This window comes from Phocoena sinus, chromosome 8, assembly GCF_008692025.1.
Source record: "Phocoena sinus isolate mPhoSin1 chromosome 8, mPhoSin1.pri, whole genome shotgun sequence".
Lineage (NCBI taxonomy): Eukaryota > Metazoa > Chordata > Mammalia > Artiodactyla > Phocoenidae > Phocoena > Phocoena sinus.
Genome location: NC_045770.1, coordinates 9,201,674 through 9,227,371, shown reverse-complemented (window position 1 = coordinate 9,227,371; position 25,698 = coordinate 9,201,674). Strand labels below are relative to the sequence as shown.

Here is a 25,698-nt window from a genome sequence, read left to right as displayed (position 1 = left end):
GCACACAGAGAAGGCACTTTAGGTTCCGGGAGTAGAGACAGGAGAAGAGGTCAGAATAGATGTTCTATCAGAAATGATGACAGAACAAGTCTCGGAGAATGAGTAAGTGGTATCCAATGCGAACAAGGGAGAAGGCATTTCAGGCAGATGAAATGGCATGAAGCCAAGAAATCATCAAAATGCGTGAGAAGTACTACTAGAGAGTAAAATTCAAGAAGTAGACACACGGGAGAAGAGGCTGTGGACGCCAAATTTGGGGAGCAGACCCTAGAAGGCTCTTTCTGAGGAATTTGCATCTGTGTTGAGAGAGAAGCCAAACAAGGGAATACAGCATTTTCACAAGTAATTCCATATAAAATGTGTGAAGAATAGATTTCCAGAGAAGATAGATATGGCAGGCAAAATTCTGAAACATGACCCGCCCCCCAATGTCTTTTCCTCTTGTATAATCCCCTCTTATTTGAATGTGGAAGGAACCATATATATAATGATATATCACTTTAGGGATAATGCATGTTATATGGTACAGTTGACCTTAAATTAGGGAGATTATCAGGGCAGGCCTAATGTAATCACATGAGCATATGAAAACAAGAGAGTTTTTCTCAAGCTAGTGGCAGAAGGGGAAGTTGGAGAGATTCAAAGCACAGCAAGGATTCTCCATTTACCGCCAGGTTGAAGACAAGAGGGCCACATAATGAGGAATGCAGGCAACCTCTAGAAGCTGAGAGTGACCCCCAGCTGACAGCCAGCAAGGGAATGGAGCTCTCAGTTCTACGACTACAGGAACTGAGTTCTTCCAACAACCTGAATGAGTTTGGAAACAGATTCTTCCCCCAGAGCCTCCAGAAGGGAATGCAGCCCTGCCTACACCCTGATTTCGGCCTGGGCAGAGAATCCAGCCACGTGATTCCATACCAGACTTCTAATTTACAGAACTATGACTAATAAGTGGGTGTTCTTTTAAGCCACTAAGTTTATGATAATTTATTACATATCAATAAATTCTTAATGTGAATTGATAGTTGGAGAAGAACATTGAGTCCCAAATGTACCAATATCAACTTACTAACAAAAGATGTAAACACAGGCTCAGTAATTTCTTCCCTAAGGAGCCTGATCAAACTGTGATCCTAAATGAGGCTCATTTTCCAAGCTTCCAAACAAGTTGCTGAGATCCACAGAGAACAAGATGCGTTCACACTATTAGCCCGCTGATGGTTTGGAGACATAAAGCTGATGCATTTGCCTTGCCCTGAAGACATATGTGAATCTACAGACAGAAGGGATGTTGTCTCCTCCTTTGTCAAAACCTCTGTCTCCTTCCCGCCAATGAAGGGAAAAGAGCACATAAGGCCTGGTAGTAGTGAAGTCTCCAGGTTGAAGGAAGTTGGGTGGTGAGTCTTCTCTGTTCTGATGTTTTCATTCCCACTGCTACAGCAGTGGAGAGATGTGGGAGGTCACCTGCCCTTCTTAAACAATCCATTGTGATTTTGAGGTAAGATTGGATAAAGGGAATGGGTGGGAGGAATGCAGGATCGTAGGGGACACTCTCAGTACTTTTGCTAAGCCTGGTGCTGAGTTTCTGAAAGGTAGGAGGAAGAGAATAGGTTGAGCAGTGGGCACAGTGGGGATCACAGTGACCTCACTGTCCCAAGCTTCAGGAATTTCCATAGCAAGGAGTCCCGGGTACCACTCTGGACTCCTTTCCTCTCTTGCTGTATGGCCTTGGCCAGCCTACTCATCTCTTCAAGATATTTTTCCTTAGCTCTCAGATGTGGACATCACTTTGGACCCCTGCTGAAAGACTTTATCCTGGATCGTGTCAGCCCAAGGGAGGTGAGGAGTTGCAGCTGAGATTTGAAAACATGGAAGGGAAGGACAGATGAGAGAAGAAAGTTGAAAGATACGGAGTTGTCACTCTGGCTCTTCTAGAGTGCTGTCCCAGCAGTCACCCTTGAGCCCCCATGGAACAAGTCCTCGGTCTAGAAAGAAAGGATTTCAGTCTCTTCTTGATGTGACATTGTTTTCTCATTTCCTCACAGATCACACCCCTGCCGATAATGTCTGTGGAAAATGGCTCAGTTCATCCTGGTAGGACTTACAGACCAAAGTCAACTCCAGATACCCCTCTTCTTCCTCTTCTTATTGAACTGTATGGTCACTGTGGTAGGGAATTTGAGCTTAATTCATCAGATATGCCTGAACTTTCATCTTCACACTCCCATGTATTTTTTGGTCTTCAACCTGTCCTTCATGGATCTCTACCACTCCTTGGTCATTACGCCTAAACTGCTGATGAGCTTTGTGTCAGAGAACATCATCTCCTTTGCGGGGTGCATGACTCTGTTGGGTTTTTCTTTTCTGTTTCTTTGTCCATTCTGAATGCTATGTGTTGACAGCCATGGCCTATGATCGCTGTGTGTCCATCTGTAAGCCCCTTTTGTACACAGTCACCATGTCCCCTCAGGTCTCTTCTTTGCTGATGTTTGGTTCATATGTAATGGTGTTTGCCGGTGCCATGGTCCACACAGGGCACATGGTCAGATTATCCTTTTGTGATTCCAGCATCAACAACCATTACATGTGTGATATCTTCCCCCTCCTCCAGCTGTCCTGCAGCAGCACTGATGCCAGCGAGCTGGTGGATTCCATTATTGTGAGCACAGTTGTAATAATATGTAGGTTCATTATTTTTGTTTCTTATGCTTTGATCGTCTCCAGTATCCTCCACATCTCATCAGCTCAGGGTTGGTCCAAAGCCCTCAGTACTTGTGGCTCCCACATAATAACTGTTTGCCCTCTTCTATGGTTCTGGGTTGTTTACACATCTCAAGACCTTTTCTGATGGTTCTGTGGGCCAGGGGAAGTTCTTCTTAGTATTTTATACCAATGTAGTCCCCATGTTGAACCTCCTCATCTATAGTCTAAGGAACAAGGATGTCAAACTTGCTCTGAAGAAAACCCTAAAGAGTTGCGAACTAAGCAGAACCAGTATTGCTGGGTTGTCGGGTGTGTGTGTGTGTGTGTGTGTGTGTGTGTGTGTGAATGTGTTTTCCCGTAATTTTCTTCAGAACAAGGTTTTTGCCTTAGATCCTTTTTTCTGTCTAATCATGCCATTTAAACATGCAAGTATTATTGAGTCTCATGATTGTTCTCAGTTCCATGCTTACTCACTGAATGAGCTTTATTCTTAACGGTGGGCTCCAGAGACTCAGCTTGATTCCTGCTCCTTTTCACACCACCTCCCACTTTGCCTCTTTCCATGTACTTTTCATACATCAGCATGAATGTGGTCTGATGCAGCCACCCCTCTTTGTTTTCCCTAAAAACAATGTTAATATAGCCCTTTCTGTTTTTTTAACCATTTGAGGAGTTCCTTCTGTGTAAGTTATAAATTTTCTAGAATTTCAGTGCTCTTTTAGTCATGGTTTCTTTAGTACTGCATTTCCATACTCAGCAAAGCTTCAATAGTATCTATGAGATATTTATGCTTAGTTAACAGGGATCACAAGTGTTAGCTTCTAAGTATGGAATGTGTTAATACCAATTAGGAACTGAGAGAAATGAACCTAGTTACTTTAAATCGATTTAGTCTGACTCGTTGTAATAGCATCAGGGGTATGATGTATATGTATATATACATGTATCAGATATGTACATAATATGTAATGTACATGTCCATAATTTTGTTTACATCTCTGCCTAATCAAATAGAATTTGACCACCTAGTGTTTACTCCTTTCTCCTATATGGTTAGACTAGAATCTGGTAAAATAAATATTCATGAAATTAATAGTTTGAACTTGTTTGATACAGATGTTTTCTCTAAAGCAAACTAAAAGTTTTTGTTAGTAAAAACTTCCTTTTTTTCAGAAAATGAGTTTTCTTAAAATTCGTGGCCATAAATCTTCAAAACGGTGAAGAGTCTGGTTTGATACAATAGAAGGAAATGCCATTCTTTTTTCAGTTTGAAGTATAGCCTTCTGCATTTCCGATTAGGCAGGTCTAGTGGTGATGGAATCCCTCAGCTTTTGGGTTTTCCTGGGTCTATTATAACATAGGTATCTTTCAAATTGACTGTTTCAGGTAAACAGCACTCCTGTTTGCAAACTAGCATGTTCCTCCTGAAGAATTTGGATCCCTTTTGGAAAAAAGAAGAACTGTTTGGTTTGGTTACAAAATAAATTAGGAAAAGCATGCAATTTTACCTTCAGAAACTAAGATAAAATCAGGATTTGTTGTACTACTTATTATATACATGAAATTTAAAACCTGTCTCCAGTGATTAATGATGTTGAACATTCTTTCATGTGTTTGTTAGCAATCTGTATATCTTCTTTGAAGAAATGACTATTTAGGTCTTCTGCCCATTTTTGGATTGGGTTGTTTGTTTTTTTGTTATTGAGCTGCATGAGCTGCTTGTAAATTTTGGAGATTAATCCTTTGTCAGTTGCTTCATTTGCAAATATTTTCTCCCATTCTGAGGGCTGTCTTTTGGTCTTGTTTATGGTTTCCTTTGCTGTGCAAAAGCTTTTAAGTTTCATTAGGTCCCATTTGTTTATTTTTGTTTTTACTTCCATTTCTCTAGGACGTGGGTCATCTCACACCGGTCAGAATGGCCATCATCAAAAAATCTAGAAACAATAAATGCTGGAGAGGGTGTGGAGAAAAGGGAACACTCTTGCACTGTTGGTGGGAATGTAAATTGATACAGCCACTATGGAGAACAGTATGGAGGTTCCTTAAAAAACTACAAATAGAACTACCATACAACCCAGCAATCCCACTACTGGGCGTATACCCTGAGCAAACCATAATTCAAAAAGAGTCATGTACCAATATGTTCATTGCAGCTCTATTTACAATAGCCAGGACATGGAAGCAACCTAAGTCTCCATCAACAGATGAATGGATAAAGAATATGTGGCACATATATACAATGGAATATTACTCAGCCATAAAAAGAAACGAAATTGAGTTATTTGTAGTGAGGTGGATGGACCTAGAGTCTGTCATACAGAGTGAAGTAAGTCAGAAAGAAAAAAACAAATACCGTGTGCTAACACATATATATGGAATCTAAGAAAAGAAAAAAGTCATGAAGAACCTAGGGGTAAGACAGGAATAAAGACACAGACCTGCTAGAGAATGGACTTGAGGATACTGGGAGGGGGAAGGGTTAGCTGTGACAAAGCAAGAGAGTGGCATGGACATATATACACTACCAAATGTAAAATAGATAGCTAGTGGGAAGCAGCCGCATAGCACAGGGAGATCAGTTTGGTGCTTTGTGACCACCTAGAGGGGTGGGATAGGGAGGGTGGGAGGGAGGGAGACGCAAGAGGGAAGAGATATGGGAACATATGTATATATAACTGATTCACTTTGTTATAAAGCAGAAACTAACACACCATTGTAAAGCAATTATACTCCAATAAAGATGTTAAAAGAAGACAAATAAAATAAAATAAAATAAAACCTGTCTCCAAAATGTAACCTATGCATGTGTTAGTAGAAGATAATAAAACCAAGTAAATAAATTAGGTGTGCCTGCAAAGTGGCTGTGGCATTTTTAGAACCCCAAAATGCATCATGGTAGGTAAAATTTTGTTTCTAAGGGTGGCAGCAGAAGTATAACAGACATATCCCTGCTGTTGTGCACAGTCCCCATGCTTGGCTTGAACCGTGGCTAAATTGGATTGCATTTCAGTTTCCTCAGTAGGATTGACAGTTGCCTTGCCCTAAATTTTAGGCTGCTAGAATGCTAGGTATCAGATACCACACTGAGAAAACTACCCTTCATCATTGGTATGTTACCTTCAAGTCTTTTCTCTTTACATCTGCAGATATATTTAGGGGGAAATGGGAGTGATATTACACATAAATTTATGCATTCTTTTTCCCACTTTTACTGAGATAAAACTGACAAATAAAAATTGTATATATTTAAGGTATAAAACATGATTTTATATATATATATATACACACACACACACACACATTGCGAAATGATTACCACAATCAAGCTAGTTAACCCGTCCATCAGCTCACATAGTTACCACTTTTTGTGTGTGGTGAAAACACTTAAGATCTACTCCCTTAGTAAATTTAAAGTATAAATCCCCAGAACTTATTCCTATCATAATTGAAAGCTTGTACCCTTTGACCAACATCTTTCCATTCCCTACACCTCTTAGCCCCTGGCCACCACCATTCTACTCTCTGCTTCTATGAGTTTGACTTTTTTTAGATTCCACATATAAGTGAGATCATGCAGTATTTGTCTTTCTATGTCTGGCTTATTTCACTTAGCACCGTGTTCTCAGGGTCCATCCATGTTGTTGCAAATGGCAGGATTTCCTTCTTTCATGGATGAATAATATTCCAACGTGTGTGTGTGCGTGTGTGTGTGTGTGTGTGTATCACATATTCTTTATCCATTCATCCATTGATGGACATTTTGGTTGTTTCCATATCTTGGCTACTGTAAATAATGTTGCAATGAATATAGAATTACAGATATTTCTTCAAAATCTTGATTTCATTTCCTTTGGATATATACTCAGAAGTGGAATTGCTGGATCATATGGCAGTTCTACTTTTAATTTTTTGAGGAGCCGCCATACTGTTTTCCACAGTGGCTGAACCAATTTACATTCCCACTAGCAGTGTACAAGGATTCCCTTTTCTCTGCATCCTCACTAACACTTGCTATTGCTTGTCTTTTTGGTAAAAGCCATCTTAACAGGTGTGAGGTGATATCTCATTGTGGTTTTGATTTTCGTTTCCTTGATAATTAGTGATATTGAGCACTTTTTCGTATACCTGTTGACCATTTGTATGTCTTCTTTGGAAGAATATCTATTCAGTTCTTTTCTCCATTTTTTAATCAGGTTTTTTCTTTTTTTGCTATAGAGTTGTATTGAGTCCCTTGTATATTTAAACCCTTATCAGATCTATGGTTTGCAAATATTTTTTCCCATTCTATAGGATGCCTTTTCATTATATGGATTATGTCCTTTGCTCCTGCTCTCTGTTTTTTGATCCCTTTCTGTCATGAGCATTTTCCTGTGTCAGTAAATATTTCCTTCTATGAAAGCACTGTTCCTGATGCCATGCTCTCTCATGCCTTTTAGACTTCTTACTGATATTTCTTCTTAGGGTGGTATTTCCTCTGGAAAGTTTACTTTTACTGTGTTCTTTTACCACCACCACCATATCTGTTTAGATTTTTCTCCTTTCCTATATGTATATATAGAATTAATAACTCATTATATAAGGGAAATATGGCTTCTTAGTATTGGGGTCCTTTTTAATTATTTAGTTTTTGAGTCCATAATGCATTCACATGGTTCAAAATTCAAAAGCTACAGAAAGGGTATACAATGAAAAGTCTCCCTTACATTCCACATACCCCCAGTTACCTACTTGTTCTCCCAGGAGGCAGGCAGTCCTATCAGTTACTGTCAGTGCTGTCAGTGACATTTTTTTTTTTTTTCTTTTTTTTTTTTTTTGTCAGTGACATTTTATTCACATATAATAAAGTTCATATATATTAGCCCACTGATTTTACATAAATGGTAGCATTCTGTGTGCACACTGGTTTAACCTGCTTTTTATCTTATATATACCATTTCTTGAGACACAGCTAGAGAACAAGTAAGACTTAGGATCCAGGAAAGAGTAAATTCAGAAGACTAGTGAAGTCCCAGGATGACAGCTGTGTAGCTAGCCTAAAAGCAACCAGTCCAGACTGGAACAGTGGTTTAGGAGGGTTTTTTCCACTTAACAATACATTTTGGATATCATATCATATATATATATATATATATATATATATATATATATATATATAAAGATAGTCATATATGATATATGTCTTATATATATAAAGATAGTCTTAGTTTTTAGTACACCTACATAAAATTTTTGTACAAATGTCCAAAAAAGTATTTGAACAGTCTCTTTTTGATGGATAACTAGGTTAATCCCAGTTTTTTGTTATTGTGAAAAAAGGTTAAAATTAGTAAACCAGTACATAAATCGTTAGGCATGTGTATAGGTTTTTAGAGTGCATTTATTAAGCCTAAGGATATGTATATATGTAAATTTGATGAATATTGTCCAGTTGCCCTAATAGACCTGTTTCTTTGATTCATGTAAGTTTAAATTACCGCTCAGTCCAAATCCACCCTTCTGTACCTTTTTTCACGATACTGGGGCTAAGCCTCTGGAGCTTATATTTCTGCTTTGCCAGCTGGCTTACTATTCGGTTCCACCAGTATTCAATGTCGATGCCAGAAATAAAAAGCATCTTAAAAATATGAAAACAAATTGAAACAGGTTACAGGAAGATGACCTGAATCGTCTTGGCATCGATTTAATCACATGCAAGGAAAAAACAGCAAGTGCTCCACTCCCAAATGTCATATTGGATATTATGTAAATAAACAACTAACCAGAGTTGAAAATATAGGTTCACTCTTTCAGTAGATATGAAAAAAAAAACAAATGTGTGGGCATGTATCTTGGAGGATAATCTTCCATTCAGTGTCATGTTGATGAGATTGAGTGCCCAATTTCCCACTGGAGAATCCAGGTAGGAGAGAAACACCTCCCCCATGTCCCTAGGCTCACAGAAAAGAGGCACATTGACCTAGACGCAGCCAACTGCATGCTTCCACCGGAGAAATTAATCTGATGGGAATGATGTGAACACAGTGAGACAGTTGGGAACCATTTTGGTGGCTGCAGCATGTCCAGGGGCCGTGCCAGTTGTATGGAGCAGGGGTGTGGCGTTGTAGCAAGACTGTTCCTGCTGAATACGCCCTGCTCTCAGCCTCTGGGTTGCCTCGGTTCTGCCTTTTCTCCAAGTATAGCTTTACAGGCTCACACCAAGTGCCTGCATCCCCAGTATTCTTTCTGTAAATTACTAGAGTGACTTGCTTATCAACATAAATCCTGAGACAGGATTTTCCCCTGCGTCCATATATGCCAAATCATGGACAAACTGGCCAAAGATATGTACATGAAAAATTAAACATTGTGAAAACTGGTTTTAGGGTGTTTTGATTCATGATTAATGATTGAAAGTGGTAGTTTTTGTAACCTCCTCTGTACCTCACTTATCAAAAGAGAAAGTTCTAGCTTCCTCCTCTGGCAAGTAATGTCATTATTGGCTTTGCCAATAATGAATCCTCTTTCATGTAACATCAACCTCATCTGCTATGATTTTGGGGTTTTGCCTCTAGAAACTGTTAGAGATGTTACACACAAATTTTCCTTCTATTAAAAAGTATGAGGAAGACAGGATCAAAAAGACTTAGTTCACCTGAATTGTCTAATTTAAGCTACTCTCAAGTCACATTCTCAAGATATTTGGTGATAATACCATGGCACTTTGGTGCCCAGCTAAATTCAGCATAATGTTAATTTAACTCACTGCGGACTCTAGAACCCACAATATTTATTCAGGATTAAATGTGGAACAGAAGAGAATAAACAAGACAGCAAGTACCAGATAATGCTCATTGTCTCTCAGCTCCACACTCTTCTCTCCTATGTATTTCCAAGGTTAGAAACCTGTTGCCTACATATCAAAAACACCCCTGACATCTTGACACAATGGCAAATAATTTAAACATGTCCCTTGTCCCGGAAGAACTGAAAGTCTGTGGTGGAATCTGACAAATATTTATACTTACAGTGAGGATAATAGGTACATTTGTATCCAAGCATATAAGATTGATTTAAGAGGCTGGGAGACTTAATGGAGAAAGTAATGATTCAACGGAGAACAGAAGAAGGATATGAGTTACCTGAACAAAAGTAGAAGTGTGTATTGTCAGGTGAGAAGTGTGGGGGCACAATAGGGAGAGTGAGGAAAATTCAACAAGGAAAAGCATGAAGAAAGGGCCAAAGATGACAGAGCATGAAGCACTTCAGGGAGAGCATAAGCATGCAGTGGAATTTATTTGGAAATTACAAATTAGGATTGTAAGGAATTACAACCAAATGTTAACAGCAGTACATTTTGGATGATGTCTAAGGTGTGGCATAGAATTTAGGGTGAGGATCTACTCAGTCCCCGCAGGGGCTCGAATGTAATCAGGTGTCCAAAACTAAGGTTGGGCACCAATAGAAGAAGCTAGGGGAGATTGCAGCAGGCCAAAGAGGATGAAGGCTCACAGAGATTTAGCATATGCCCACCAAATATTGAGTTTAGGAATAGGGCTGATATCTCTGCTTGATGGGCATAGATACCCATATTGCCCATTTTGGTTACTTTCAGCTCAGGAAGGAATATAGATGAACCAACAGAACACAGACTTCAGAACTTGTGACTGTGTATTACTGGGGAGGCATAGAAAGACACCTCCCTCTCCAAGGTATCCAGTCTGAGAAACTCTTGCTGTTTTCTACATACCTCTGTTATTTAGAAGTAGAACACTAAAGGAATTCACTGCTCTGATCTTTCTTTCAGTGATGACTCTCCTAAATTGCCTGAAGAAATAATTAGGGGTAATACTCATTGATTCATTAATTCAATCATTCTACAAAAAATTTTTGAACACCTATCATAGTAGGTGCTACGTGTGGGATATAATACAGAACAAAACAGAGTTCCCTACACTCATGAACTCACACTATGGTAAGGAATTGTAGTTATGAAATATCCTATTCTCCTAATTTTTATGATTGACTATCAAACAGAAAATATGTCAAAATGTGATTAAGAAAAATCAACCCATGAAGGGAGTAATTTGGTTTTACTCAGAGAAAAATGGCCCTTTTTCATTTGTGATTAATATTGTTCCTTTTTAAAGGAGAGAAGTTTTTTTGGTATCACCCCATCTTTCCCAAGTATCATCAGAATTACAATTGTAATTAACAAATGAAATGCACCAAATAATTTATTTCATTATGAAAGCTAATGATAATGGGTGTTTGCTAATGAAAATGTTCGTGATGGGATTTACTCTGACTCACAGAGTCTCCTGATAACAGTAGAAGAGGAAAAGTAAACTCTTAGCTAAGATCACTGAGAAAACCTGCCTGGAAGATTTTGATCTTCCAACACCTGTTTCTAAAACTTTCTCTTCTATGTAGGATGGACAGAGTTGGAGGTTAAGACAGAAACCCAATAATGTTAAACTTGTTTAGCTGGCTGAAAGAACAAAGATTTGGGGAAAACCTTTATGATCTAGGGCTAGGCCTAGATTTTTAAGACTTGACATCAAAAAGCACAGTCTATAAAAGGAAAAATTTGTAAATTTAGACTCACCAAAATTAAATGTTTTGGCTCTGTCAAATACCCAGTTAAAAGGATAAAAAGACACAGAGATAGGGAGAAAATATTTGCAAGCATATATCTCACACGTATCAAGATTATATAAAGAACTCTCAAAAACTTAAAAGTAAAAAAAAAGAAACAAGTAGAAAATGAGAAAAAGACATGAGTAGACATTTCACTAAAGAGGACATGCAGGTGGCAAATGAGCACATGAAAAGATGTTCAGCATTATCAGGGAAACATAATTAAAACCACAATGAAACAACATTACATATTTATTAGAATGGCTAAAATAAAAGTGACAGCACCAAATGCTGGCAATGATATAGAAAAACTGGATCAGTCATAAATTCCTGGTGAGAATATAAAGTATTATAATCACTCTGGAAAATAGTTTGTTTCTTCTAAAACTGAACATGTGATTACCTCGCAGTTAGAACCTTGGGCATATATCCCAAAGCAAGGAAAACTTTCTTCACACAAAAACGTGCGTGAACTATTGATACAGGCAACAACCTAGATGAATTTCAAGGGAATTATGCTGAGTGAAAAGAGTCAATCCCAAAATGTTACGTATTGTATCGTTCCATTTTTATAATATTAAATGAAAGAGTAATGCTGGTAGAGAGCAGATTAGTGGCTTAAGGATTAGAGTTTAAGGCTGGGAATGAAGTTTAAGGAGGAAGATGAACATCATAAGTTAAGAACATCACAAGAGTTTTTTTTTTTTTTTTTTTTTTTTTGGCGGTACGCGGGCCTCTCACTGTTGTGACCTCTCCCGTTGCGGAGCACAGGCTCCGGACGCGCAGGCTCAGCGGCCATGGCTCACGGGCCCAGCCGCTCCGCGGCATGTGGGATCTTCCCGGACCGGGGCACGAACCCGCGTCCCCTGCATCGGCAGGCGGACTCTCAACCACTGCGCCACCAGGGAAGCCCCACAAGGGATCTTTGTGGTGATAAAACTGTTCTGCATATTGGCTGTGGTATCGAATACACAAGCCTACGTATGTGATAAATATTGTACAGAATTAAACACACACACAGGGACTTCCCTGATGGTGCAGAGGTTAAGAATCCACCTGTCAATGCAGGGGACATGGGTTCAATCCCTGGTCTGAGAAGATCCCACATGCTGCGGAGCAACTAAGCCCACACACCACAAATACTGAGCCTGCGCTCTAGAGCCAGCAAGCCACAACTACTGAAGCCTGCATGCCCTAGATTCTGTGCTCTGCAACAAGAGAAGCCACCGCAATGAGAAGCCCACGCACCGCAATGAAGAGTAGCCCCCACTCGCTGCAACTGGAGAAAGCCCGCGCACAGCAAGGAAGATGCAACGTAGCCAAACACACACACACACACACACACATGAATGAATAAAAGTAAAACTGGGAGAATCTGAATAAGATCAACGCACTGTATCAGTGTCAATATCCTGGTTGTGCTATTATACTGTAGTCTTAGGATGTTACCATTGGGGGAAATTGAATAGAGGATACATGGGATCCCTGCATTATTTTAAAAACTGCATGTTAATCTACTATTTAAAAGGTTTAATTTTTTTGAAAAGATAAAAGATATAGGCTTTTATCTCAGAAACAGAGAAATTAAGGCATTTAAGGGAATTTGTAAATTTTATTCTCCTTGAAACTAAAATCTTAGGATATCGCCCATTTAGATTAATTTTATTGTTATCTTGAACTTAACTTGAGATGAACAATGTCAATGTAATCAACGTTGTGTGTACTAGAACAGCTTTCTTAAACTTTAGTGTGTCCTTAGCACATGTTGTTATGGGGCATCCTATGTGCATGTTGCTCCTACCTGAATAAATTTCCCCACTAATAAAGCCACCCAACACACCAAGGGATTCCAAAGATTCAAAATGGGCCCACTAGAAGTGTGTGTTTTTCATCTCACATCAGTACAGGTTGATGAAAATAAAGTTACATTCAAACAACTTAGGCTCAGTATTCAAAATCAAAGAGTTGATAATATATGCCCGATCCCTACATGCTTTTATGACTCATTCTCCTTGTGTGTACGAGGTTGCCCATGCCCAACACGGCCAAAATCCACCTTTCTTCCCTACCCCTTCCACTACTTCTGCATCCAAATAACTTTTTAGTTATTCTTCACCTGGACTATCCTTCCAGAAATTTCTCTTCAATTCTCTCCATTCCCAAAAGCATCCATACTCTTCCTTTCCAGGGAAGATTTCTACCAGCTTTATAGCAACGAAAGCTTCATACAATCCTGTACATAAAGGAGAAAGGAAGACCAAGGCTTCAAAAGACTCAGTTTCTGGGCTGCTTAAAGATTTAGGAACTCCATCATCTCCATATCACATATCACACATCACATATCACAGTGATTGATGATATGACTCACTCAAGTGAATCACAGATGTTTTTAATCTGTGATTCACTTGGATTTTTATTATTTAGATTAAGCCTACAATTTCATCTAAAACTCAATAAAGATTGTGTTATTTACCAAAGCAAGTAAAATCAATACTTATTTAGCAGGAGTTCAGATGAACCCAGAGGAGATTCATAATGTCTGATGAAGTTGTGGATTTCATTAATTCATGGTGAGATGATCTGATTTGGCTCCATATTTATTTGTTGGGATGAATGCTTCATGAGAACTAGAACCATATCTGCATAGCTCAGTGCTGTATCCCCAGTGCCAAATGCAGGGCCCAGTACATTATAGATGCTCATTTAAATGCTTCTTACAGGGATATGTGGAAAAGGATAAAAGCAATGAAAGTGGCCACCATCCAAAGCAGCAGATGTGTGTGGGAGGTGGGAAACGAGGGACCAAGGAAGGGGAATTCTGTGTCAGGGCCTGGTAACAGCCTTGGAGAATGTGTCTGTACTCCCATGGGCTGGTCTCTGAGCTGTGGCAAGAGAGGGCAGCAGGCACATCTGACAGAAACTCAGGGGCGGGAGCAGCTGATCTTCTGCTCTGCAGAGCAGTGTATCCTCCAGTCTTGGGGTACAGGGAGGGATTAGTGTGCTGCCAGTGAGACGACTGGTTCCTGAGCACAACAAGATCTTTCTGGAGATTCCCAGAAATTCTTGAGGAAATTTCACAGGAGTTGAATTCCTGCATTAGCTAGTGGAAGTACAAAAGCAGAAGTGGAAGCAGACAAAAATGATCTATTTTAATGAATCATTAGTAGTTTTAAAATCTTAGAATTAGAGGTCATCTAGTGCAACCACCCCCATCCATGGTGAAATACCTTTTAAGACATTTCTGGCAAATGATCGCTCAGCTTCTTCCCAGTTATTTCTAGTCATGATCACTTGGAAGAAGAGCCATCTCAGATTATAGATATCATGAATCTGACAAGACCCCAGACTCTATTAAATGGGTATAAATCACCTGCAAAACACACAAACCCTTTAAAATGTTGCAAAGCAGTAAAACAATAATTGCTTTTAATTTGCAGAATATTAAGTTCCTGTGGGGAGCAGGATTATAATTTAAAACTTTGTGAGGCTGTTCTTGCCCTCTAGAAATTAATTAACTTGGCGAGGAGACAAATCATCCAATCACATTGCTATTAGAGGACCAGTATGTATAGGATTTTGAAATACCTATATTTGTTTTACAAAAAATTGTGAAATTTTAATTATCATAGTTATAAGCTTCTTAATGTGATTTTTAAATACAAAAAAAGAAAAAGCCAGGTCAGGACAGGAATGGAGACACAACTCAGGAGAGAAACTTTTAAACACTGAACCAAGTAATTATTTAAGCAGCCACCAGGTTGTGCTGGTGACTCAGTGAAGTTGTTTTTTAAAAAAGTGAATTTAGTTTAAAATTTATATTTTGCATATTTTTAGGCCCGTAAATGTATAACCAGAGATTTTACATAACTCATTATATAAAATTTTCAATTCATTGTTAAAACACATAAACTTTAAAAAAAGATGTGTTTTAGAGCAAAATTTAAATTAAGCAGGTTGAATATATTCAATTTGCAAGTCTTATTGGATGCTTACTACGTTATGTGGTGAAGAAAGAATGGATGAGACATGGTAATCACAATATAAATAACATATACAAATATAAACTAATTATTCCAATTTAACAAATAAGTTGAATCTAAGCTCCGAGTATTTTTTGTTTTGTTTTGTTTACTGCTCTCTCCCCCAAACCTGGAATATAGTAGGAATACAATAAAAAGTTGAGTGAAAGAAAGATTTTATAAGTTAGTGATTATATAATGTATATTTATAGAAAGTGTCATGAACATAAAATCTAGTTTTAAATGCTCACCAATATAACTTATGATCTAAATTTATTCCTATAAAACAGTGTGTTTAACCATCTTAAAACCATTTGATAAAAATTTAAATTTTACAAATCCCAAGGTTCTGATATATACCTCCAAGGAGTAATTTTATTTGCCATTCTTTAGAATAAGTGGTGTTAAGAAGATAAATTCTTTTAGGTATTCTCACCAGAGTATTTTATATCACTAAATTGCATTATGACATTATTTGTACTTAATTTACTTTCAAATATACAAAATCATGTGACAATAATTTTTTTTTTAACTATACACGGTGTCCCTGAAGATTCTGACCTATTCCCAGAATGAGGTTGATCCATTCTCCAGTCTCATTAGAGTTATTGTTGAAAACAAAGCAAGGTTAAGTGTTCCCTTGTAGCTGGCTTTCTTCGTCCAGCCCTGGAGACAAACTTTTTAAGAATATGTGTAAGTGTCTATTTTGGACTCTTAAACCAAAGTAAACTATATCTCACTCACAGGGATTTGGGGCACCAACACTGTGTCCATCCTCTCTTTCATGCTGATTTGCAACCATTTCTCCAGATTGTCACGCTCTCTGTTCCTCTCATATTTCTCTATTTCATATTCCTATTTCTTTACATTCCTTTCTAGAAAGCGATGTGTATTTGTGCAAAAAAGCGTAGGAGTTGGAGTCCAATAAAGTGGAGTTTAAAAATAGGATCTACCACATTCTCGTGACCTTCAGCAGATTCTTAACTCTGGAATTCAGTTTACTCCTCTATAAAAGATGATAGCCAGGAGAATACACATTATTTCTACCTTCTAAGAAGCTAAAGGCAAGTGGGAGTTGCATGGAAAGGTACAATCCACTGCTAGGAAGTTTCTCTGCCACATTTCTTTCCTTTTTCAAAGAGGAATAAAAGATCTTCATTTGCACTAGGGAGCTGTTTTGCACAGTTAAGAAAACAAAGAAACTTCATGCTGCAGATAGCCCTTTGGCCCTTAGCTAAGGACAATATACTGTGGTTTTTGCTCTTAAAATTGTGAAACCCAGAATATTTGTCCAGAACTTGGAAACAGCTAGAAAATAAAAGGAGCTATAAATACAAATGAATAAGACAGTGAAATGTTACATTTTACCTAATATAGCATGAGTTACTCAGGGCCAGGAAAGAAATATGACAAATGAAATGTCTCTGTGAATTTAGTCCAAAGAGGGCAGGCAGTTTGATGAGCGTTATATATAGCTAGAAATAAAAATAAATGGAATAAGTCCAATAGGGTTTTTAGTTCTAGCTGAGAGAGAGAGAGAGAGAGAGAGAGAGAGATCGATCCAAACTTCAAACTGGCTCTATCAAGACCTATTTTATAAGGTGAATTTAGTCACAATTGTATGATGAATTGATATCTTCTCAGCATCTATGGAGATGATCATATGATTTTCTCTTTAGCCCTATTAATAAATAAATTATATTAGTAGATTTCCTAATATTGAACCATCCATGCAGCCATGTAATAAACCCTACTTAGTATGATGAGCTACTGTTTTTTTCTGCTGCTGAAATATCTGCTAATATTTTATTTAGGATTTTTGTATTGATTTCATAAATGAGGTTGGTCCTTTTTTGTATGCAATCTTATGGATTTTGGCATCAGTGTTATACTTATCTCATAAAAATAATTTTGGAGTTTTTCTTCTTTTTTTAGGCTTTAGATCAGTTTAAATAGTATTGGAATTATTTGTTCTTTGGTAGAATTCTTCTGTGAAACCATTTGGGACTGGTATATAACTCTTGACAACTTTATTTTATGGAATTGGACTCTTTAGGTTTTCTACATGTTACAGCATTAGTTTTACTGAATCACATTTTCCTAGAAAATGGACTGTTTCATCCAGGCTTTTTGATTCATTTGAATAGAGCAAAACAAAGTAGTTTGAAGTTTTTTATCTCCTCCATTTCTAATTCTCCCATATTTCTTAAATTTAGTATTTGTTCCCCTTCCTTTTTTTTCTGAGTTTAGAATAGATAGTAGTTGATCTATTTATTTATTAATTCTACTATTTTATGTTTTCTAATTCAGTATTTTTTATTTTAACTTTATTAATTCCTACCCTCTGTTTTCATTTTCTTGGTTTTTATTATGTTTTTTTCCTGATTTATTAAGTGCTTAATTTATTTTCATTGTTCTCTTTATTGATACAGTATTTAAGGTTATATGTTATATTTCTGCTTTAGCAGTACACAAATCCCATGAGTTGTGAAATGTTGCATTTTCATATCCATTTTCTAGATGTTTTGTAATTTTGCAGTTTTCTCTCACGTGTAAGTACCTTTAAAGTTAGTTTTTATTATTTAGATAATAGAGGACTTTTTTTCTTAATTATGTAATTAAGTTTTAGTTTTGTTACACAGATCAGATGACATTGTGCTATTTCTAATATATAACATTTATTGAGGTTTGCTTTTATGACCTAATAGCTAGTCAATTTATGTGACTGTCTTGACCTCTTAATAAGAAGATGTGTTTCTAGTTTCTAGGAAACAGAGCTAGACACACACACACACACACACACACACACACACACACACACACATACAGATGATTTATATACAGTATATCATGTAAATGATATATATAAATTATATTTTTCTGATTCTTATATTTAGACAGGACTCTCTATGTCTTTTTCTGTGTTTTCAGTACCTTGTTTTATCATGAACTCAGAAAGGTAATTTAAAGTTTCCTTCCGTTAGTGTGTTTTTGTCTTCTTATAGGTCCTGCTGTTTTACTATTTAGGGCATAGAGAGTCACAACGCTCACATATACATTGTAAAATTTACCCTGTAACATTATAGTTTTCTTGCTTAACAGTTTTGGCCTGACTTCCATTCTAGTTGATACCCATATTATTGATACTTGTTCATTTGTTTGCATTTACTTAGTATGTCTTTGGCCACTATTTTATTATCAATCTTTCTGAATCACTTGGTTTTAGATAGGTTTTTGTATGTAACATGGATTTGTATTTTGCTTTATGATCCAGCCTAATCCTTTTTTAACTAATAAAGAGGTTAGGACTTTTACATTTATTTATATATGTTTGCTTTAGTTCTATCATAGTATTTTATGTCTTCTCATTTTATATTTACATTATTTTATGTCACTAACTATGTGATTTGCCTTTCTTCCTCCTTATGTGTGTGAAATTTTGGGTTGTATTTTTGTAATGGTGCATGCTTTTATAATAACTTTATAAAATACGCTTACTGGGTCTATTATCACTATAATTTAATGATACAACTAATACATTTCCTCTTCTTATCCTCTCTGCTCCCTTTTCTCCACCATCAAGTTTTAGCCAAAAATAATTCTTCCTTAGTGTCTATTTTACACTATTAAATATACTTATTCTTTTATTAATTGTCAGCTTGTAAATACTCTTGTCCCTCCTCCAAGGAGATGTCAAATTGTTCTAAGTAGGCAAATGTCCTAATTCGGATTCTCAGTTTTCAGAAAGTAGTATCAATCAAACCCTCCTCAGCTTCTTTATTAATTAGGGCATGTGGTTGTACATATTAATGGAAAAAAGACAGTTGGAAGTCCTAATGATCCCATTAAGTGAAATCTTGAACTCTTCACCTGTGACTTAGTGAGAATTTAGTGAATATCTGTTGAACCCATAAATGGTTGGGTGAATCTTAAAAAATAAGCAAGTCTTCTTGCTGTTCTGTGAAATTATGGATTTCCTAGCCTAATTTTTCTTGTCATATTTCTCTGTTAGCTGTCAATGAGCCCCGCTGTCTGTGGCCCTATTTAAGTTGCATTTTTAAAATAAATTTATTTATTTAATTTTTTTTTTTTTTTTTTTTTTTGGCTGTGTTGGGTCTTCATTGCTGCATGCAGGCTTTCTCTAGTTGTGGTGAGCGGGAGCTACTCTTCGTTGTGGTACGCGGGCTTCTCATTGCGGTGGCTTCTCTTGTTGCAGAGCACGGGCTCTAGGTACACAGGCTTCAGTAGTTGTGGTTTGCGGGCTCTAGAGCGCAGGCTCAGTAGTTGTGGCGCACAGGCTCAGTTGCTCCGCGGCATGTGGGGTCTTCCCTGACCAGGGCTCAAACCCGTGTCCCCTGCATTGGCAGGCGGATTCTTAACCACTGTGCCACCAGGGAAGCCCTTGAATTGCATTTTTGTGTGCCCTCAGTAACTTTGTTCTTGGTATGGTTCCTAATGGCAGCAGAGTATATGCTACCCAAAATATACCATGCTGGTATAAGGATTTTGAACTGAAGTCTATTTAGAAAAAGTAGATATAAGAAAATCTCTCCCTATTTACCTAAAAGCAGCACATAAATGTCTCTTCTCTACCAGAAGGGACAGAAGTTAGGGACAGAAGTTAATCACTGGAGACAACTCTAGACCATTCTAAACCCAGAGACCTCACCAGCAGAACCTACATTAAAAAACATTACTAATTAGACCTTATCCTCCATTCGTTTTCCCCATATATTTACTTTCCCACAGTTTACCACCCCAGAAACTCAAAACCCTTTTCCTCTATCTTGTAACTTCTCTACAAATTTATTCTTTGTTAAGATGCTATTTAAGCCCAAGTTCTAACCACCCCTTGGAGTTACTCATCCCTGAGTACTCCTGTGTGTATGTACACCACGCATGTTAATACACTTCTGTTTGTTTTTCTCTTGTTAATCTCTCTTTCATCATTCTAATTTTAGGGCCCTAGTCAATGAACCTAAGATGGATAGAGGAAAGTTTATTTTTCTTTCCTACCATTTCTAATAAACACCTACAAATCAAGAGGGAGCGTCTCAAAGCATAAGAAAATAAGAGCTTCAATTACCAGAAGTCCCTTTATACTAAAAAGACAAAGATAACTGTAATGTGAGAGATATAGCAATATTAATAACTCTTTCTCTCTCCCTCCCTTACACTTGAAACCAAGTATAACTAAGTAAGGAAGCCATAATAGGGATGGAAGGTGCTCACTTCTGAACTGCTCCCTCCTGGCAAGTGGAACCAATTCTGTCCTTTGGTACACATTGCTGATTGCCTACCCAATAGCCATTTACTCTTTCTTAATTAATAACAAAATCCTAAAGTTTTTCCTGGATGGCAATTTTCTGAAGTTGAATGCCAAGTTTCCCAGTCTCCCTTGAAAGTAGGGGTGGCTAGTGAGATGTCAGTGAAAGTCACTTATTGAATAGGCAAAGCACCCTTTGCCCTCCTTTGCCCCTTTGTCTTCTTGCTGGTTGGACTGTGGACAAAACCATATGAGGTCTAGCAGCCATATGGAAGCCATGATGCATCCACGAGAATGAAGTCACTGCTAAGAAGAGAAGAAAGAGAGAGACACTGAGTTCTTGGTGACTCTGCCATATCAGCCCTGGACTCCCTACTTCTAGATGCCTTTTATGTTAGAGAAAAATGGACCTTCATGTGTTTAAGCCACTGCAGTCACACTTACGTTATCAGCAGCTGCAGCATTTAGTAAATGACGGATTTCATTTATGGAAGTGTGAGGGGAGAGAGGGCGATGTTTGTCGATCTAACATGTGGGCTAAGGCTTAGCACTGAACAGGCATCACTGCCCCACAGCCTAGAGCAGTGCCTTTCACTCCCAAGCTCCACTGGAAAGTTCTTCGCGGACTTGGTGTCTGTCACTTACCTCTGTGTTCTCCTACCTGTTTAGAATGTAGGAGAATGTGTAGTTTATTGTAGTTTATCAAGAGTAGTTTATTCTTTTCTATTCTCCAAAACTACGTCACCACCAAATTATTACATAATTCTGTTTGGTATCTGACGATACTTTCATATTTCTAGTTATAACTAATTGTAGGTTATAAACATAGATCCAAACTAGAGTCATGGATTTAGGAGTCAAACATGTGGTTGTTGGAGCCGTGGGAGCTGGAAAGGCGTCCCAGGAAGAGCCAAAAGGAGAAGTAGACCAAAGACTGAACCCAGAGGAATCCTGACTTTAATAATGCTTCCTAGAGAGAAAATTTCACTTGCTGAAAGTCAAAATGTCATGATGTCATGAGGTGACACAATGTTGCTGTTGTGGCAGAGGGACCCACTTTAGGACATCTGACACAGAGTGTCAAATCATGTTTTTCACTTACTGTAAAGCAGAAGCCCCCAAACCTGTTCCTATTTGTTGACCATTTATGAACCAGCAGTTCCTCAACACCAACCTAGAAGGGTATGCAAGATGACCCATCCTTAGTTTGTGAGAGAGGTGAATGGCTTCATAATTTATGAAGTGTTGTCTTTTATGTGGGAGAAATAAATGGCTCTTACTGGCTATTACAAGAACCAGGAAAAGAGCCTCTGAGTTCTTGTCATTTCAGATCTTCAGTGACAAAGGGTTCCAAGCCCGTGTCTCATTAAGTCATACTTATGCTTTCACCTCTAGTTACCCCAATGCCAATATGGGATGAATGTAAATAAAGTTATTCTTAGGCTTTAATGAACTTATTTCATAATTATTCCTTTCCACTCACATCCTTATGGTTTTGCTTTGTCCCTTATTTCCACTCATTTATACTAGTGGTAATTTTTTCCTTTATGCATATCAAATTATATTTATCCTTATTGTTCCTTATTCTTGACTCTTACTAATATCCCCAGGTCTCCACATGCCTAGACCTAGATAGTCCTCTGGAGGGTAGAGTTCAGCTAAGTCCAGAGGACTGACTAGCAGTGGTTCAGCATGGCATTAACACAATTGCAGTAAGTGAGTTAATATATGTCAGGCACCTTAAACAGTGCCCAGACATAGAGTGCTCAATAAAGGTTAAGTATCATTTTTATCACAATCCAGATATAATCCAAGTATTGGATTTTTCTACCTTCAAAAACGCCCTCCCTTTAGCATATTTAGAGAAAATAAGTTTTATTTCACGTCTCCTCTTTAGTCAGTTCCTTGCTGCAGGTGCTCCTCTGTGCTGTTCTCGGCTGTATCTCAGGATGCCTTGCTTCTGACCATGACCTGGAACACTTGAACTACCTTTCTTCTCAGTACGATGCTGCCACTTCTAACAAGTGTCAGCAGAGAGATAAATGTGAGAAAGGTCTTACATCTCTTGTTTCCTCGTTTCTCATACCAATATACACTGTGCAGCTCTCCAATTTTATGGGTGAGTTGGAAAAATATAAGCAAAGCAAAATATATAGACTGAGTACTTTATATGACTCTTCGGTATCCAAAAGTACCAAATGCTCTTTACAGATGATCTCATGGACACCCCAAGTTCTAGTCTTTACACAGAAAGGGTCCCATTCTTCTGACCCCACCATGAGTCTCCATTCTCCCGTCTTTCCATGCGGGTTGGTTTGGCCCTAAGTTCACTTTCCTGCCAACACACAGGGAAGTTTATGAGGGTGTACTCCTCAAAATCTGAGCTATCCATTATAGAATAGCAGAATCTTCAACAGAGTAGTACAGAGCAGTCTTTGGCACTCAAAATCAGGATTGCTTCCAAGTCTTCCTGCAAGTGGAAAGTGTAATGTGACTCCTCTTTCTTCCTGATTCTCTAATAGTTAACTATAATACACACACACGTACATACACACAGTCTCAGAGACAGTAATATCTAAATCTATTGTAAATAATAAAAGAATTGTCCTAAATGCCTATAATATGCACAGTATCTCAGGCAGGATAGAGGTAGCAGTTAACATAACCTTGTAAATCCATGGACTTTCTCCCTTATTCTTTTGCTTTCAGCCTTAGAGCCCAGGGCCCAAGAATTTGGCTCAGTTATAAACTACCTACCCCATGGTTACCAATCCATGGCCTAAGAGTTTTGAAACTTTGAAAAGAAAGATTTTAGGTTTGACTTATCTTTACGTTTCAGGCCATGTAAAGAACTCTTAAGTGAGGCTTTCTCTTGTGTGTACATGGATGCATATGAAAGGAATGATTTACAATCTTCCTAGCCAAGCAACCTCTCTAAGAGTTAGGAGACTTACCTTACCTATGGCCCAAGGTATATCTACCTTTCGTCTTTGGTAAGCCTGCTCCCATAACTGAAGAAAAAAAATAAATTCACTCTCCTGGACCTTCATACCACCACCTGCCCCATCTCCCAGCCAGAAAAGTTGCTTGGACAAACCCATTTACCCTACCAAGAAAAGAATGGAAGGCATAGAGCCTCATCTTGCTCATCTCTTGGACCTAGTGTAGAGTCCAATAAACAGTAGGCACTTAATAAACAGTAGGCACTTAATAAACAGTAGGCACTTAATAGATGCTAAGTTGCATACAGTGACCCAGTATAAACCTCAAAAAGAGTATAAGCAAGGGATGTGTGATTGTTTTAAGTAGAGAGAACGCCCCCCTTAAGGAAAAAAGATTAAAGTTCCTACACCTGTAGATAAAAAGATTCTTGAGTACGACGCTTACCGGTACATAACTGATGCAAACAGAACCATCAGAAGAGCACTCTCTCCAGGGTTTTTCTCAGAGCAACTTTAACATCCTTATTCCTCAAACTGTAGATCAGAGGGTAAGCATGGGAACCACACCGGTGTAGAAGACTGAGGCAAATTTACTGTGGTCCATAGATCCAGGAAAAGAGGTTTTCAAATAGGTGAATGCCCCTGACCCAAAGAACAGAGTCACAGCAACTTGGGAGCCACATGTGCTAAAGGCTTTGGACCTGCCCTCAGTGGAAGGAATACGGAGGATACTGGAGAGAATCAAAGCGTGAGATGAATATACTGATAAGGGGTATTGTGATGACCACGCCAACAACAATAAAAAGCACCAGCTCATTGACGTGGACACGTGCAGGAGAGCTGCAAGAAGGGGGGGGACTTCACACAGGTAATGGTCAACGATGTTGGAATCACGGAAGGTCAGTCTCAGTATGCTTCTGGTGTGGGCCATGGCCCCAGAAAACCCTATCACATACGAACCGAACATCATCAGAGAACAGACATGAGGCGATGTGGTGACCACGTACAGCAGAGGATTGCAGATAGCTACATAGCAATCATAAGCCATCGATACCAACACACCGCACTCAGAACTGACAAAGAAACAGAAGAAAAATAGTTGAGTCATGCATCCCACATAAGAAATGAAGTTTTCTGACACAAAATCATTCAGCATTTGGGGGGTAAACACACAGGAAAAACAGAGATCTATAAAAGACAAGTTGAAGAGGAAAAAGTACATAGGAATGTGAAGGCTAGAATTCAGCCCAGTTAAGGTGATCAAGCCCAAGTTGCCCACCACAGTAAACACATAGATCCCTAAGAACAGTAGGAAGAGGGGGAGCTGCAGCTCTAATTGTTCTGATAATCCCACAAGGATAGACTCAGTCACTGAGGAGCTGTTTCTCAGAGCCATTCTCTTCTGGGGAGCTGTCTGTGGAAACAAGGGGCAAAATACATAGACTGGTTATAGGCACAAGCATGGCTGATGGAAGAAAGGTCTAGAAGATGAGCCAGTGCATGGATGCCCTCCTTTGTGCCTTTCTTCTCTCATCTATGCCCCCCCAAGCTATCGACAATGTGTCTGTGACTATATCTCAGCTCCCCTGGGTTGATCGTGAATCCAAGCTAGAGTCTGTTAGCATGGGCAGCAAGAGCTCTGTCCCCACCTGGGAGATGAGGGGATGGAGCCCCTGAATCGGCCGCCCAGCGGCTCTCAGAAAGACCTTCCAAGAGCCAGCAGGAGTACAACCCGAGCCCACTGCCTCAGGCTCAGAGACAGGAGCTCTCCTGTCGCCATTGTCTCCATTCATCCTGCCTCCCTCTCCCAACTAGATACGGGGTTCCCGCCATGGGGAGAAAGCCAAGAGTGTCCCCTCTGTTTGCACCTTCTACCTTCCTCCTCTCAGTCCCTTCACTGCATTTTACACCAGAGTCAGTGTTAAGAGTAGGGAAGGGCTCAATACATCCCAGACCCCTTATTTGTGAGTTTAAAAGAAAGCCATCAGGAAAAATGGGAGTCAGACATTCACCTTCCTCCTCCTTGCCCCCCAAAGTCCTGGGCCCTATGCAATCTCTTTTTCCATTATCTCAAAGGAGAAAATGGTGTTAGTGCATAAAGAAGACAGCCTCAAGTTTTAACTCTTCTGATTCCGTTGGTGCTGAGAATCAG

General features: G+C 38.6%; 2 protein-coding genes across 2 annotated transcripts; one reads left to right on the top strand and one right to left on the bottom strand.

Annotated features, from left to right (window-relative positions):
- The first annotated feature begins 811 nt into the window (after positions 1-811).
- Positions 812-23,387, top strand: LOC116757683 (olfactory receptor 143-like). The gene is given in 6 exon segments (XM_032639726.1): positions 812-839; positions 2,081-2,355; positions 2,357-2,797; positions 2,799-3,012; positions 22,553-22,723; positions 23,314-23,387. Coding segments are annotated over 6 exon segments (1,203 nt in total).
- Positions 23,388-24,019: 632 nt separating this feature from the next.
- On the bottom strand, positions 24,020-24,942 carry LOC116758109 (olfactory receptor 8B4-like). The gene is given in 4 exon segments (XM_032640795.1): positions 24,020-24,096; positions 24,099-24,295; positions 24,297-24,369; positions 24,372-24,942. Coding segments are annotated over 4 exon segments (918 nt in total).
- Between the last annotated feature and the right edge of the window lie 756 nt (positions 24,943-25,698).